This window comes from Dasypus novemcinctus, chromosome 13 (assembly GCF_030445035.2).
Source record: "Dasypus novemcinctus isolate mDasNov1 chromosome 13, mDasNov1.1.hap2, whole genome shotgun sequence".
NCBI classification, from domain to species: domain Eukaryota; kingdom Metazoa; phylum Chordata; class Mammalia; order Cingulata; family Dasypodidae; genus Dasypus; species Dasypus novemcinctus.
This window is the reverse complement of record NC_080685.1, coordinates 22,403,541-22,420,972: the sequence shown is the minus strand read 5'-3', so window position 1 is coordinate 22,420,972 and position 17,432 is coordinate 22,403,541. Positions and strand designations below refer to the sequence as shown.

The window sequence follows — 17,432 nt, the reverse complement described above, 5'->3', positions numbered from 1 at the left end:
TAGTGCAAGCTAACTATAATTTTTTCTGGACATGTCTGTGTTGTATGAAGTTAAGTTTCTCTCTGATATTTCTTGTCTGTTTTTTTCCTTAGAAAATGTGACTTCTTGTCCATCTGATTAAGCTTCTATCAAGTAACGCTTTGTCCCATGACCTGATTTTCTGCCTTCTTACACAATTAGCTAATGGAAATTGGTTGATTATACACTCCTGTTGGAGTCCCTGGTAATGTTAGTGTTCAGTCATGGCCTGGAAAGAAGGAACAAAATGATGAAGGTTGTGAATATTACTATTCTTAGTGAGTGAAACCATAAATCAAGGCAGTTTTATTGGTCTGGAACTGAATTGCAGCTCTTCAAACCATATTCAAATTAAATCAGTATTCTTGTATTTAACATTTAAACTGGTCTGAAGTTTTTGTGTTTTTTTAAACTGGTTTTCTTTTTTTTTTTTTAAAGGTTTATTTATTTTGTTTTTCTCCCCTTCCCTCCCCCCGTCTCCCCCGCCCCAGTTTTCTGTTCTCTGTGTCTACCTGCTGCGTGTTCTTCTTTGTCTGCTTCTGTTGTTGTCAGCGGCACGGGAATCGGTGTTTCTTTTTGTTGCGTCATCTTGTTCTGTCAGCTCTCTGTGTGTGTGGCACCACTCCTGGGCAGGCTGCACTTCCTTTCGCGCTGGGAGGCTCATCTTATGGTGCACACTCCTTGCGCTTGGGGCTCCCTGACGCGGGGACACCTCTGCATGGCATGGCACTCCTTGCGCGCACCAGCACTGCGCATGGACCAGTGGCATACGGGTCACGGAGGCCCGGGGTTTGAACTGCAGACCTCCCATGTGGTAGACAGATGCCCTAACCACTGGGCCAAGTCTGCTTCCGTGGTTTTCTTTCTGATTAAGAGCCAAGGGAGGGAAGCAAATGTAGCTCAAGTTTTTGAGCTCCTGCCTACCATGTGGGAGGTCCGTGGTTCAGTTCCCAGTACCTCCTAAAGAAGACAGTGAGCTGGTGCAGTGGGCAGGTGTGTCGAGCTAATGCAACAAGATCATGCAACAAGAGACACAAGAAGAAAAAACGTAATAAGAGACTCAACAAGCCAGGCAACAAAGGTTCCCAGTGCCTCCTAAAGAAGATGAGCAAGACAGCGAGCTGATGCAATGGGCAGGCATGGCAAGCTGACCCAACAAGCTGACTCAACAAGAGACACAAGAAGAAAAACATAATGAGAGACTCAAAAAAAGCAGGGACTGGACATGGCTCAAGCAGTTCGGTGCCTCCCTCCCACATTGGAGGTCCTGGGTTCAGTTCTTGGTGCCTCCTAAAGAAACAAGGAAGAACAGGCACAGCAAATGCAAATAATGAGGGAGTGGGGAGAAATAAATAAATAACATAAATCTTTAAAAAAAAGAAAAAAAAGAGCCAAGGGAACAAAAGCTTAAGATTTCTTGAGCTTAGAGAACTAATTTCAAAATGCTTAAACTAGAAACTTTTCTCTTCCTTTTAAATGAGTAGTTGGCCACATGAAGGAAAGAAAGGACCATCTTGCTTTCCTGAAGGAGAGTTGAGAGAGACAAGTTAATGAGGACAGAATTTCTGCTCTTGTTTTACAGATGGAGAAACAGGTCTTTGTGAAAGACCACAAAAGTAATGCTGGAATTGGGAATAGAACTCAGTAGTTGTGTTGTCTTTATTTTGGGGCTTACTGAATACTTTTGAAAATGGAGGAGGTATGACTGGCTTGTAAAGCTTTAATGATAAGGAATTATGGAAATAGTCTCTAGAAAAAAAGCTGGGTCTTTTATTTTGAGGTGTGAGTTGACAGTGAATTCAAGGTGTGGTGGGTGCTGGCCTACAAGCTGTGATGATATTTCAAATATTTTATGTTTCTAATTCTTCTAATTAGGAGTTTAGAAAGGAACTGTTTCTGAGCAGTTTTGTCAGGTGATAAAGTGAATGTGAACAATAGGGCATGACTAACTTAATATTGTGATCATCTTAGATTTTGATGCTGTCAGATGAGACAGAAAATAGACTACTTCTGTTTGGATAAAATTTCAAAAAAATACTTAGAAGTTGGTAGTGAAATGTAGCAAAGCAAAGCTGTAGAATTAGGATATAAATAGTAAGTCTTTGTATGATATTTTATATACTGAATAAATATTGGGTATGTATTTGCTGGGCTTTAATGATATATATCTTCACTTATGGTATTTGTTATAAATAGGTCCTGGCTTGTAGCTCATTGTCCTACCAAGACCTCAAATCTTGTGATAATTGATGCCTTTAAGTTTAGGAGGGAAAGTAAAATAATTCATTAAAACCATCCTTTCCCTTTCTCTCCTGTAATCCAAATGTTTGTGTCCTCTTGTGCTATTCCTCTTTTAAATTGGTAAGCATGAGGGCTAAGCTATACTTACGGAGTTGTTCCTGATGCAGACTACTGATGGTGAAATTTTTTTCTGCTTGTGGGTATTCTTAGATTAAACAGGTAGTAGAACAGCTGAAGCAGCTTATTCATATGTACCTGAAGCTGAGTGCCTTCACTAGAATTGTATACAGTACACTTTCAGACCCTAGGGGCAAAGCAACTTAAGTTTGCTGGAAACAAATGGGTTCCTTTTCCCAGTGGTTCCGGGTAAGTAACCTAGGTTTGTTATGCTTCTCTTTTACAAGTATTGGATGATAGAAATGACTAAAATTTTTCTTGATTGTTGGGGCTTATATACATGGGAAATATTTGGGGAGGAGGGTTCATTGTGAAGCCTTGATGTATTAATAATTAAGGGGAGGGAAGCAGACTTGGCCCAATGGATAGGGCGTCCACCTATGACATGGGAGGCCCGTGGTTCAGACCCAGGGCCTCCTTGACCTGTGCGGAGCTGGCCCGTGCGCAGTGCTGATGCACGCAAGGAATGCCCTGCCAGGCAGAGGTGTCCCCTGTGTAGGGGTGCCCCACGCGCAAGGAGTGCGTCCCGTAAGGAGAGCTGCCCAGCGCAAAAGAAATTGCAGCCTGCCCAGGAATGGCGCCGCACACACGGAGAGTTGACATAACAAGATGATACAACAAAAAGAAACACAGATTCCTGGTGCCGCTGATAAGGATAGAAGCCATCACAGAAGAACACACAGCGAATGGACACAGAGAGCAGACAACGGGGGGTCGGTGGGGAATGGGAGAGAAATAAATTTAAAAATCTTAAAAAAAAAAAAATAAGGGGAGTAGAGAGTCCCATAGTCTCTGGCATATAACGGGCATTTATGTTATTACTCTTGGTCTCCCTGCTGTCTCCACTGTTGCTCCCAGCACATACTCTTTATGCCTAAAATTCAGAACTCTGTATCTGATATCAGGATGATACTAAGGCATTAACTCCCCATTCTCTACCCCCAGCCTAGTCCCTGGTAACCTATATTCTAGATTCTAACTCTATGAATTTGTTTATTCTAATTATTTCATATTGGTGAGATCATGCAATATTTGTACTTTAGTGTCTGGCTTATTTCACTCAGCATAATGTTTTCAAGATTCATCCATGTTATCAAATGTATCAAGACTTCATTTCCTTTCACAGCTAAATAATATGCCATTGTATGTGTATACCACATTTTGTTTACCCATTCTTGGTTGATTGACACTTGGGTTGCTTCTATCTTTGGGCAACTGTGAATAATGCCACTGTGAATATCAGTGTGTAAATATGTGTTGGAGTCCCTGCTTTCAATTGTTTTGGGTATATTCCTAATAGAGGGATTGCCAAGTCATATGGTAATTCTATACTTAGCTTTCTGAGGTCTTGCTGAACTCTCTTCGACAGTGGCTGTACCATTTTATATTTCTACCAGCAATGAATGAGTGGTCTTATTTCTCTGCATTGTCTCTAACCCTTGTAATTTTTAAAAAACAGTAGCCATTCTAGTGGGTGTGAATGGCATCTCATTGTGTTTTTTAATTTTGTTTTTGTTTTTTCATTTTTTTTCATTGTGGTTTGATTTCCATTTCCGTAGTAGTTAGTGATGTTGAACATCATTTCATGTGCATTCTGACCATTCGTATATCTTCTTTGGAGAAATGACTAGTCACATCTTTTGTCCTTTTTAAATTGGATTGTTTGTCTTTTTATTGTTGAGTTACAGGATTTCTTTATATATTCTGGATATTAAATCCTTATCAGATATGTTTCCAAGTATTTTCTCCCATTAAATAAGTTGTCTTCACTTTTGGGATAAAGTCCTTTGATGCACAGAAGTTTTTATTTTTATGAGGTCCCATTTATTTATTTTTTCTTTTTAAAAATTTTTTTATTTCTCTCCCCTTACCCCCAGTTGTCTGCTCTTTGTGTCCATTCGCTGTGTGTTCTTCTGTGACCGCTTCTATCCTTAGCAGCAGCACCGGAATCTGTGTTTCTTTTTGTTGTGTTCATCTTGTTGTGTCAGTTCTCAGTTTGTGCAGCACCATTCCTGGGCAGGCTGCACTTTCTCTTGTGCTGGGCGGCTCTCCTTATGGGGCGCACTCCTTGCGCCATGGGGCTCCCCTACGCGGGGGACACCCCTGCATGGCAGGGCACTCCTAGCACGCATCAGCACTGTGCATGGGCCAGCTCCACACGGGCCAAGGAGGCCTGGGGTTTAAACTGCGAACCTCCCATGTGGTAGGTGGACACCCTATCCATTGGACCAAGTCTGCTTCCCTCTATTTTTCCTTTTGTTGCAGATGTTTTGGGTGTAAAGTCTAAACCATTGCCTAACAGAAGACCCTGAAGATGCTTACCTATATTTTCTTCAAGGAGTTTTATAGACCTGGCTATTATATTTAGATCTTTGATCCATTTTGAGTTAATTTTTTGTATATGGTATGAGATAGGGGTTCCCCTTTATTCTTTTGCTTATGGATATACAGTTCTTGCAGCACCATTTGTTGAAGAGACTATTCTTTCCCAATTAAGTGCACTTGACAGCCTTATCAAAAATCAATGTGGGGGAAACGGATGTGGCTCAACCAATTGGGCTCCCATCTGCCATATAGGAGGTCCAGGGTTCAATCCCCAGGACCTCCTGATGAGGGCAAGCTGGCCCACGTGGTGAGCTGGCCCACGTGGAGTGCCATCCCACTCAGGAATGTGGACCCGCAGAGGAGTGCCACCCTGCGTGGAAAGCCGCCCTGCACAGGAGTGCCAGCCAACGTGGAGAGCTGGCTCAGCAAGATGACGCAACAAGAGACACAGAGGATAGAAAATAAGAAGACGTAGCAGAACAGGGGAGCTAAGGTATGCAGGAGAGTAATCACCTCTCTCCCACTCCGGATGGTCCTAGGATCAGTTCGCAGAGCCTCCTAATGAGAACACAAGCAGACACAGAAGAACACATAGTGAATGGACACAGAGAAGAGACGATGAGGAGAACGGGGAGAGGAGAAATAATAAAAAATAAATCTTTAAAAAAGTCAATTTGGAAGGGGCTGTGGCTCAAGCAAATGAGCTCCCATTTACCATATGGAGTACCCAGGTTTGATCCCCAGGACCTCCTGCTTAAAAAAAAAAAAGGTGTCCCAGATGGGTGTGGAGAGGCACAGGCCCCACATGGCGAAGTGATGCACCAAAAAGAGGATGACACAACCAGATAGAAATTTTTTTAGAAAGTTAAAAAATCAATTAGCTATAGATGTGAGGGTCTGTGAATCTCTCTCAGAAAGACAGGTTCTCTCGGTCTACTTAGTTAGGTTTCTGTGCTTGTAGGATTGAGTTCAGACTTGGAATTGTGTTGTGCTCACTGGGGTGATGGTCCCTTGTAACAGGGAAGGGGAACTGGTCTGAATGGCTGTGAATTTCCCAAGGCTTCATCTGGCCTTGCCATTATCTTTTCTGTTCAATTCTCAGCAAATTTTAGTTCGCGTTGCTTCCTTTAAGATCATAGTTATTTCCAGTCAATATGGAAATAACAGAGTTTTTAATAAAAGATTTTTAAAAAAAGAACAAAAAAACAAGGTTCAACGCTCTTTTCATCCTGTGGACAATATTTCAGTTTGCTAAAAGCTTCTGGGAACAATATATCAGAAATGGGCTGGCTTTTATAACGGGAATGTATTAGTTTAAAAGCTTACGGTTCTGAGGCTGTGAAAATGTTCAAATCAAGACTCTGTCAGAGATACTGTCTCCCTAAAGGTCGGCTGCTGGTGATCCTGGGCTCCTGCCACGTGGCAAGCAGTGAAGGCATCTGCTTCTCTTCCAGGTCTTGTTGCTTTACTTTTGACTTCTCTGTCCATGGCTTACTCTCTTCCAGGTTCTTTTCCTTTTTCTTTTTCTTTTCTTTTTTTTTTAAAGATTTATTTATTTATTTAATTCCCCCCCCTCCCCCGGGGTGTCCATTCTCTGTGTCTCTGCTGAGTCTTGTTTCTTTGTCCGCTTCTATTGTCATCAGCGGCACAGGAAGTGTGGGTGGCACCATTCCTGGGCAGGCTGCACTTTCTTTCGCGCTGGGTGGCTCTCCCTACGGGGCGCACTCCTTGCGCATGAGGCTCCCCTACGCGGGGGACACCCCTGCTTGGCAGGGCACTCCTTGCATGCATCAGCACTGCGCATGGGCCAGCTCCACACGGGTCAAGGAGGCCTGGGGTTTGAACCACGGACCTTCCATGTGGTAGACGGACGCCCTAACCACTGGGCCAAGTCCGTTTCCCAGGTACTTTTCTGAGCTTGATTCCTTTTGTCTGTCTCTGGCTTTTTTCTCTGTGTCTGTGCTTTCAGTCCTTGGTTTATAAAAGGATTCTAGCACTCGGATCAAGACCCACCCTAACTAAAGTAATCCAATCAAAGCCCCCCTAACTGAATCCAATCTAATCAAAAGTTCCACCCTCACAAGAATGGATTGGCTTCAAGAACATGATCTTTTCTGGGATTCACAAAAACCTTTAATCTCTGACAGACAATATTCTGGTTTTCTATTACTGCCTAACAGTTGCCCAAAATTTAGTGGATTAAAATAACAATCTTTTATTATCATTCATGGTTCTTTGGATTGACAGGGCTCAGCTGGTAAGTTCTTACTTGGGAACTTTCATGCAGTTTTGGTCAGACAGTTCCTGGAAATGGAGCCATCTTAAGCCTCTGCTGGGCTGGACCTCTGAGATGGTCTTTTTGTCTTCCTTGTTTGATGTCTCAGTGCTCCTCCATGTGGGCTCTCTCTCCAGCAGAGTAGCTTGGATTTATTATGTGGCTGCTTAGCGCTCCAAGAGTGAGGAAGCAGAAGCTATCAGGCTAGTTAAGGACTCTGCTGGAACTGGCCCAGCATCACTTCTGCCTTACTCTGTTGGTTTTAAAAGAAGTCATAGGGCCCTCCAGATTCAAAGGGGTGAGACTCTATATCTTAGAAGGGAACAGGAAGGTCCCGTTGCTAAAGAGCATATTGGTTGGGAGATTGTGTGGGGACCATCTTTGGAAAATAAAATCTGCCATGGACTACTTCACTTTCTTATTTGTAAAATAGAAATAACAATGTTCATTTTACGGAGTGGTTAAGAGGAATAGCAGTATGCCAACTGCATCATAGGTGTTTGAAAATATTAGTACTCTTCCCCTTAATTCCCTAATATAATGAGTTATTTCTGACCTTCTACTTTTATGTTAGGGTGTTCCCAGTTTGTTTAGTACATAGTTTGGTTAGCAGTTTTTTGATTTGACTATGTTTCTCAGACTGATGTAACTTAAAATGAAACATTTTATCATAGAAAATTTCAAATACATGAAAGTAGAGAGAAGAGTGTAACAAGTGCACATGTGCCACTTTTAGGAATTATAACTCATAGCCAGTCTTACTTAATCTCTACCCTCACCCAGCATCCTGCCTCTGAATTATTGTGAAGCAAGTCATAAGATTTTTTTAGTGGATAATTTTTTATTTTAATATATATTTTTAAGTGAAGTTGTGAGTTTATAAAACAATCTTGCATAATGTGCAGAGTTCCCATGCATCATCGCTCCACCAACACCTTACATTGTTGTGGAATGTTTGTTACAGATTATGAAACAGTATCATCAAAATATTACTACTAACTATGATCCATAGCTTACATTTGGTATATTTTTCCCATATATCCTCCTATTGTTAACACCATGTACTAGTATTGTACATTTGCTTTATTTCATGAGAGAAGGCTCTCATATTTTTACTGTTAACCACATTTTAGGCTTCCAAGAGGTAGGTTGAGGGAATAGAAGAGTTTTCTGAGGCCAGAACTTTATACTGAGATCAGACCATTGAAATATGTAAGTGTGCATTTGGACTTTGATAATTAGTGAATAATTTGTGAATTCTAAAAAGTTCTGTTTCCTGTAATGATTACAGGAGGGACATAGTACATTACTGTGAGGTTAGTTGGTTTTATAAATAGTTACTTTTATCTAAAATAATTCATGAGTGTTTAGAAAGAGTTTTGGCTTTTCTTTTCTTCTCTGTAATTGAAATAGAATTATTCAGAAAGGTTGGGCTGCTGTTTGTAAATGGAAGCATGCCAAGTGACAAGAAGAACTATATCATGCTTCTTCAATACTGTTTATACCTCTGAAGTGTCTTGTTCTCCTGAAGAAGCCATGGTGGCTGAAGCTGGTTCCTAGAACCATATCTGAGGTCATAAAGAAAGGGCTTGTATACTTTTTTACTCTGTTAGTTTGATGCTTGTTTCAGAGTGTTTTTTGTTTTCCTAGTTGTGAGAGCTGCCTTTTGCAATTATTTTTCCTCCTCCACAATTCCAAACATCATTTTGGAAGTTCACTATCAATGTGGGTGACCCTTTAACTCTGAAGACCTTTACTCTACTCCACTACAGCTATCTACTCTCACAACCATACCTTGGATCTTGTGATCATCCAAACCATTCTGCTTCTGAAATCCCAGTCTCTACTATTCCATGATTAGGCCACAGCTTCTTATGTTTCTAACTTTTTTAGTCCTTTACTTCCACTCTACCCATCTCTTACCATATCAGATTCATATGGTACTTTTAATTCCTCCTAGTTGTGAGGTGTGTGACAAGTAATTTCATATTCATTTTTCAGTTAATATTTATTGAACACCTGTATATTTTAGGCAAACAAAACTGATGTTGACTCTGCCTGAGAGTTTACTGAGTGAAACAGACATTAGAAAAGCATTAGACAGGGAAGCGGCTGTGGCTCAATCAGTTGGGCTCCCATCTACCATATGGGAGGCCCTGGGTTTGCATCCCAGGACCTCCTTGTGAAGGCAGGCTTGCCTGCATGCTGTGGAGCGCCACCCGACCCACAAGCACTGCGGAGAGCTGACTCAGCAAGGTGACGCAGCAAAAGAGGAAGACAAGCAAGAACACAGGAGCACGCAGCAAATGGGCACAGAGAGCAGACAGCAAGCAAGGTGCAAGGAGGGAGGGGAAATTAAATAAATAAATACAAACACAGAAGAACGCACAGCGAATGGACACAGAGAGCAGACAGCATGCAAAAAGCCACAAGGGGGGATTAAAAAAAAAGCATTAAACATATAATTACAAATTGTAGATAAATGCTATAAAGGAATGAACAAGGTGCTGTAGAAAAATGTAAGTGGAAGTCACTTTAGATCAGGTAATTAAAGGAGGCCTTTCTGAAGTGACATTAAAATGAAAACCTAGAGGGTTAGAGGTCCCTTGCCATGCAAAAAGCTAGGGGAATAGTGTTCCAGTTATAGAAAGCAATATATGAGCGTGGTAAGTTAGAAAACTTAAAAGAAGGCCACTGTGAATGGAATTCACTGAGGGAGGGAGCAGATAACCTGAATTGAGGTTAGCGAGTTAAACAGAAACCTCCTAAATCAGGGCCTTGTAGGTCATGCTGAAGAGTTTGATATTATTCTAAGTGTTTTGGGAAATAATTGAAGAATTTTAAGCTGGGGAATGATATGGTGTGTTTTATGTTTTAAAAAAGATTATTCTTTCACTATGCATAACAGATGGGAAAAGGCTGTAAGAGAAGCAGGACATCACTTAAGAGGGATGATATTCAGTGCCTAGAACTAGTGCTGGCTTGGGTTAAGATGGTGGCAATGAAGTAAGAAATAGGTAGATTTGAGAAATGTGTTGGAGATAAGAGTGCCAGGACTTGATGGTTGGTGGATGTGGGAGATTATAAAGAAGGAGGTGTTAGGAATGAGTAAAATGCCTCTTCTTGAGCTGGGTCTATGTGTGTGTATATGTGTGTAAGAGAGAGAAAAGCAAGTGAGAATACATATGTTGGTAAATGAATTTGGAGTCGACAAGAGTGGCCTAGGGTGGAGATAAATATTTGGAAGTCATTGGCATATTGGGAATATTTAAAGCAACGGGACTAGGTGCGAGAAGAGGGAAGAAAGAAAAGGGCCCAGAACTGTGATGTTGATGAATTACAACTTTTTTTTTAACTTCAGATATTAGAATAGATTTAAGGTTAGCCTTCTAAAGTTAATCTCACTTGCATTCAGATAAGCCTTCATAGTGGGAGAGATAGGAATGGAGTTTATGAGACCTGGGAGGGCGGGGATGAAGAAATGGAGGGTGGTGAGGGACTCAGGGGTTTATATGGTCTCCAGAGTATTTTATTACTGGAATAGTTTTCAGTATGCCTGTTAGGAGTGTGTATCATCCTTCATGTGTGCAGTAGAGATTAAAGGTTGAGAACTCAGACCTACAGGATAAAGTCCTGTTTGCCATGATACCTGAAAAGTTTTCCATAATGTTTCCTCACTCAAGATATCTTCTTCATGTAAGGAGGGATTGGTCTCTTCTTCCCTGCATCCATTTTTTTTTTTTTTAAGATTTATTTTTTATTTATTTCTCTCCCCTTCCCCCTGCCTTTGTCTGCTCTCTTGTGTCCATTCACTGTGTGTTCTTCTGTGTCCACTTGCATTCTCAGCAGCACCGGGAATCTGTCTCTTTTTGTTGCATCATCTTGCTGCATCAGCTCTCCATATGTGTGGTGCCACTCCTTGGTGGGCTATGCTTTTTTTGCATGGGGCGGCTCTACTTGCAGGGCACATTCCTTGTGCTTGGGGGGGACACCCCTATATGGCGTGGCACTCTTTGTGTGTGGCAGCACTGCACATGGGCCAGCTCACCACACAGGCCAGGAGGCCCTGGGTTTGAACCTTGGACCTCCTATATGGTAGGCGGATGCTCTGTCAGTTGAGGCACATCTGCTTCCCTCTGCATCCCTTTTAAGTAAGCATTTTAATATTTGTGCTACCATTTTGATTGTCTTTGCTTGAGCAACCAAATACAGTGTTATATATCACCTTATGATAAGACAAAGTTTAGAGCTCAGAAGATATAGACAACAAGAAGGTACTCAAAAATGTGTTTCCCTATCTATAATAATAGGTTGTTAAAATGTACTTTTTATAAGTTGATAAGACAGACTCTATAACTTTTCCTGTCAGCCCCAAAGCTTGATATTATTGAAAATGATGGTTTATGATACTAAAGGAAGTAGAAACTGATAAAATGGAATTGTTTTGGTTGTTTGAATTAGCATTTCTGTAGAATACCTGAGAATATTGTTTTATTTGGATTCATTGATAATCAGAAAATAGATTAGATATTGTAAAATCTCATAAATTTCTAATCTACAAATTGACTTATGCTGTGATTCAGTTTGTCTTCTTGTGCGTACAAAGTAAAAAATAATTTCTGTATTCATCAGCATTATTATCTTTTACTGCTTTGATATATCTAGTAGAACATTTTCACTAAATTTGAAGAGGAAATTAAATGATGAATTCATTCCAATTTTTAAAAAATCAGTTACTCAGATTTTTATTTTTAAGATTTATTTATTTATCCCCTCCCCCTCATTGTCTGCTCTCTGTGTCCATTTGCTGTGTGTTCTTTTGTGTCTGCTTGTCTCCTTATTAGGTGGCTCCTGAAACTGATCTTGGGACCTTCTGGAGTGGGAGAGAGGTGATCATTCTCTTGTGCCACCTCAGCTCCCTGGTCTGCTGCCTCTCTTATTGTCTTTTAGTTTTGTCATCTTGCCATGCCAACTGTCCTCATGGGCCAGCACTCCTGCACAGGACAGCGCTCCATGCGGGCCAGCACTCCTGTGCAGGGCAGTACTCCATGCAGGCCAGTTCTCCTCTCAGGCCAACTCGCTACGCGGGCCAGCTTACCTTCACCAGGAGGCCCCGGGTATTGAACCCTGGACCTCCTGTGTCGTAGATGGGAGCCCAATCTCTTGAGTTACATCTGCTTCCTGGTAACCCAGATTTAAAAAAAGAGAAATCCAAAAATCTTTGATACTACCTTTCAGCTTTCAGTGGTAACCACTTAGGTAGCTATGAAGGAATTCTTCAGATATCTTAAGGAATTCTGTATTTGCCAAAGTACATACTGGCCAGAGTATAATAGAAGAACCTGTTGTAAGAGCCAGTGAGTATGTTCAACCTTTCATAGCATCAGCTTGTATACTGTATGCTAGTCTGAAACCACATACTTGGCTTTCTAATGAAAGACTTTTATTTCTTCCTTTTTTTTTTTATAGGAATATATTTGTCCCAGATGTGAATCAGGCTTTATTGAAGAAGTGACAGATGATTCCAGGTATTGTACAAGTTCATGAATAAATCAGGCATCCTGTTATCAGAATCATTTTAAGCATCAAATGAATGAATAGAAAGGGGATTTGTTTATATAACTTATTCTTTTAGAGAATAGAGTGATGTGTGTGTATATGCGTGTAGAAAAGTGGGAAGAAGGAGAACTATAACATCAGGATTTGGAACATCATGTGATAGTGGGTGTGATGAGATCCATTGCTCCTGATTGTGTGGCATTCCTTGGAAATCTTTATACCTATCAGTAAATCTGGTAAGTTTTCATTTATTTTCAGAGACTTATTGGTTCACTCAGATTATTGGTTGGTTGTTAGTAACCACTTTTTTTGCCCGAAGATAAATTGCTGTCATATCTCTTTGGTGGGCCAGGGAGCAACTTGTGACAAAGATATCTCATAAGGCATAGATATAGGATGGTATACTTGGAAAAACTGGGTTATTAATCTGTTCCGGGGAAGCTTGAGTTCTTTGTTCTTTTGAGTAAATGCTTTACAATTACTATGAAATTTATGCTATTTGCCACTGTAATTAATATCTGTATTTGTAATTGGCTCTCATTGGTTTTAAATAAAGGTAAAAAACTGATAAAAGGAGAAAATATTTTTAAAAGGATAATATGTATTCATTCTTGGTTAATATAAATAAAACTATAAAAACTTAAGGGGAGCAGATGTAGCTCAGTGGTTGAGCACCTGCTTCCCATATATGAGGTCCTGGGTTTAATCCCTGGTACCTCCCGGGGGGGGGGGGGGGGGGGGGAAACTTAATGTAAAGTAGAATAGCATTGATAGAGTGACCTTTTTTGACCAAACATAATAACAGATTTGTTCACTTGGGGTTATCTAGTTAAACATTGGATAGACAATTGAAGAAGTACTGACTGGCTAAAATGGATCTGTAATCTGAAACTTCTTTAAATTTTGGAGCAAGTTGGGGGTTTTTAATGGCAGTAGATAATGTCTTTACTATCACTGTTGGCAGAATCTAAGTTGATGGTCCGTTTCACAGCCAGGAAAAACTACACTACAGTATGTACTATTAGTTTGGCTTTATTAACGATTGCTAATAATATTTGTAAATGAGCTGGAACTTCTGGGGCAGTATGTGGCATGGAATCTTGTTTGTTACAAGCACGTTGATCCAGCAATCCTGATTTTAAATAACACATTACCAACTCTAAACTTGTAAGATTAGCATGACAGCAAAATTAGCAGTTTTATAAGGATGGCATGCTAATATGGATATCTTATTATTTGTACTTTTTATTTGTGCTCTGCATGTGTTAAATAAAGGGGATATCAGTTGAGGCGTGTTGGGGCTTATTTTTTTCTAGATTTTAAAATAGTAATCCTGTTTTTTTTAGACCTGTGTATAAAGTGCTGTTATACGTGAGGATAATGTTTAACTGGAGGATGAATCTTTGTCTAGCCTCAGATTATGAATTCTCTGGATCCTGTTCTCACTTAACAGTTCTTTTATTTGTGCCTTCATGGGTCGAAGGTTATATTGTATAGGTGTTAAGTGTAGCAACTACTCAAATGCAAAGATTGAATCTCTTGAAAGAGATCAGTGTTTTAAATGTCTAAAGAAATATTTTTTAGAGTCTGTGTCTGTTAAAGGCAGCATGTATTTCCTCTAATAAAGTTCGTATACAAAGCCAGTTTGAATTCTTAGCATTATAGTGATAAGTGGTAGATGGTAAGAATTAATAAGAGGAAGTCCTTGCATTTAAATATTGCATAATGGTCCCCATCTGCTACTAGATGTATATCTAGATGGGTAACTTGTAAGTTTTCTTAAATTTTGTAACATTTCTTAATGTAGATTTTAAAAAAATTATCCCTTCTCTGTGATTAGCCTTTTAATTCTTAAAATATAAAGGAATTTTAAGGAAAGAGAATGTCAAGGGAATTTTAGGGGATAGATAGAATTAGTGGTTTCAATTACCAAGGATATTTAAGTCTCTGAGACCATATAGTGAAAGCAGAAAAGAAGGACCCTGGGAGCCTGTTAAGACTTGAGCAATAAAATAGATACACAACCATTCAACTTTGTTTCTTATAGCATGTGTTAGTTCTGTTAGTTATTTATTTAGCATAGATACACAGATTTTTAAACTTGTTCTGCATTTAAAGTAATTTTTACAAGAATATTTTTAACTTCTGAAACAAATACAGACACTAAATAGCATTTTATATCTATGGGTTTTAGTTTGGATTGCAAATTTCTTTAGCATTTCTGGTTATAGATTTTATTCTTTTTCATTTGTAGAAAAGACTCATAAAAAGAAATCATAAAACACTTAGGTTCGAAGTTCTTGTCTAGACTACTAAATTTCAGTTTAGAGGGAAATTGGGAGGGTAAAATTCTGGGTGCAGGCTCTAGTAGCAAATCAGTATTTTCCTTAATGGATGGTAACATGGTTCTTGATTTTTACTTTATTTTGCTTCAGAAGAAGGATTCTTAAGATACAAAATGCACCCTGAAGCTGTCTGTCTCCAAATGCTTATAAGGAAGACTCAGATTTGTGCTGAGAATTTCCTAGACTGAGTTTTGCTCTTTGAGGGCAAGGAATAATGCCTGTCACATAATAGGTGCTCGATAAATATTTAACTGACAATTGGGATAGCTTTTTCATTTTCTTTTTTTGGTGTTGATATTAGGGATAGTTTTTCTGATTTTTATTTGTTTTGTTGTGACCTTTAGGGAATTGTGAAGGAAAAGTAAGTGGAGAGGGATAAATTAATAGAAATGGTAAGTCATAGGAAATAATAAGGCAAGAAAGATAAGGGAAGAAGCAACAATTGCCAAGTGGGGTGCAATTTGAGAAATCATTACATGTTCCCCACTTTGGGTAAGTTCATGTCTCTCCAGGTTGGCTGTACACATTCTTTGACCTCTTTAATACAGAAAATAAGGCATGAGAATGATTATATAAAGAATGGCTTTAGCTTTGCTTTTTCACTTGTTTTTTTAGACTAACCAGGGTGTGGTTTTTTCCCTCAATGAACTCAGCACTATGCCTAGATTAGTATTATAATCCTGAAAATGAAAGGCTATTTGTAGTTTGGGGATTTTATATCATTGGGTTGAATGTTTGTGCACTATGTGTCTGTCCTGGAAAAAAAAAAAGTGGTATACAGCAGTTCTTGTGATTCTTTCCATCCCCTTCCCCACAAAGTGTTAGCCAGTTTCCTTTCTTTGCAATTTTTTTTTTGGAAACAGTGGGATCTAATATTTCTCCTGAATCATCAGGATCCTTGGGAACAGGTAGTTATTTTATTGTTTATACATGTGATATTAAGTCAATAACTTTTATTTTTGAGTTACCAATATATGGCATTGCAGGGTTTTCAAAGGTGGTGAGTACTCTGTGTAGTGTCCTATACATAATAAACGCTCTCCATGTATTTGTGACATTGATAAAATATTATCTTTGTGCTCTGAGGTTTGTATTTATGAAAGTAAAACTAGATGAGACAAAGCCTACATATTTATAATACAAAGTAGAATTTAGCATTAAAGTCAGAATGCAGAGGTGTATTGAGGAGTCTCATGTGGTTGGTGAGATCAGAATAGACTTTGTGGAGGAGGCAGCATTTGAGATGGGCCTTGAAGAGTGGGTAGAATAAGTAAAGAATAGGATAAACTATCAGAAGAAGAAGAAATATTTATTAGCCCTTTCATAATATACTGAAGATACCACCAGACCCCTTAAATTATTACATTTAGTTATTCCTAAGAAAATTTTAACTATTGTAGTCTCAGTTGTTACATTCATCTGGTGATTGAATGGTTTTTTTAGTGAAACTATTTTGAGAATTTTTTTTTTCTTATCATCTTTGAGAATATGAGTTTGTTTTTCATATTTTGCTAGGTCAACTTCTGATTATATTGCTCGGCTTATGGGTACTTCTTCCTGTTCTGTAGTAACCCCTGCCTTCAGTTTTCACTTGATTTAGCTTTGATTGTGTGTGTGTGTGTGGATTTTTTAAGTGATATTTTTGATAGATTAATCCGCATAATTTCTTTTATGGTTGTCATGTTGGGATGATTTATTTTTCCTTATTGGGCTTTGTTCTCATTATACCATTCTATATTTAGCTTCAGGGAGGGCAGCTTGTTCCCAGGAATAGAATCATCACTCATTCCTTTTTCTCTTTAGTTTTTTAGGTGGTGGTGGCAGCCGGATAGACAGTAGCACATCAACACATTTTGCAGAGGTGAGTTTTCTTTTTGGCTGAAAAGATTCTTTAGGAAGTCAGTGGGTGTTGAAATCATGACAGATATGCACTTTCCAGTTCAGAACATTAGAGTTTAATTAAATGTTTAAGAAAAATGTGGGCAAGAGTGGTCTTTAGAAAGATTAGTGTTTTCAATAGCTGGAGCTTTGGTGTCTTGCTTTTGGTAAACTATTGATTAGGTGAAAGTAATCGTCTTAATCTCTGCTGTTTTAAACATGGTGATGTTTTCAGAACTGTTTTCTGCTTCTTTATTGTGTATACGGTGTGAGAATAAGGAGCTTCTACTGTTTTTGAAATAACAGTACTGCAGTCTCTGCTCTAGTGACATAACAGGCAGGTAAAGAGCAGGCGAGAATGAGTTCTGTTGACGTCACAATGAGGCCTAGTCTTCAACTTGTGCAGAGGTACTGGTTTCTAGCACTTACCACTAATGAACATGCTAGTTTGGTATAACTGGAATGAGAGGGCTAGAGTAATAATATAATATTTACTTGCCTTCCAGATCTCAAGTTGGTATCTATGATTAATTTCTGGTACTTTATGTTATATGGCAAAATATGGGGGAAAAAGAAAACTTAACTATGACTTGAAAATAAGGCTGCTATCTGTA

The 17,432-nt window shown here is 39.2% G+C and overlaps 1 protein-coding gene across 1 annotated transcript in view; it reads left to right on the top strand.

The window, feature by feature from the left end:
- RNF115 (ring finger protein 115) overlaps positions 1-17,432 on the top strand; it is a 79,229-nt gene that overhangs the window by 19,301 nt on the left and 42,496 nt on the right. Inside the window, exons 2-3 of the mRNA XM_004480498.4 lie at positions 12,506-12,564; positions 16,744-16,801. Of these exons, the coding sequence (XP_004480555.1) occupies positions 12,506-12,564; positions 16,744-16,801 (117 nt within the window). The remainder of the gene's footprint in view (positions 1-12,505; positions 12,565-16,743; positions 16,802-17,432) is intronic.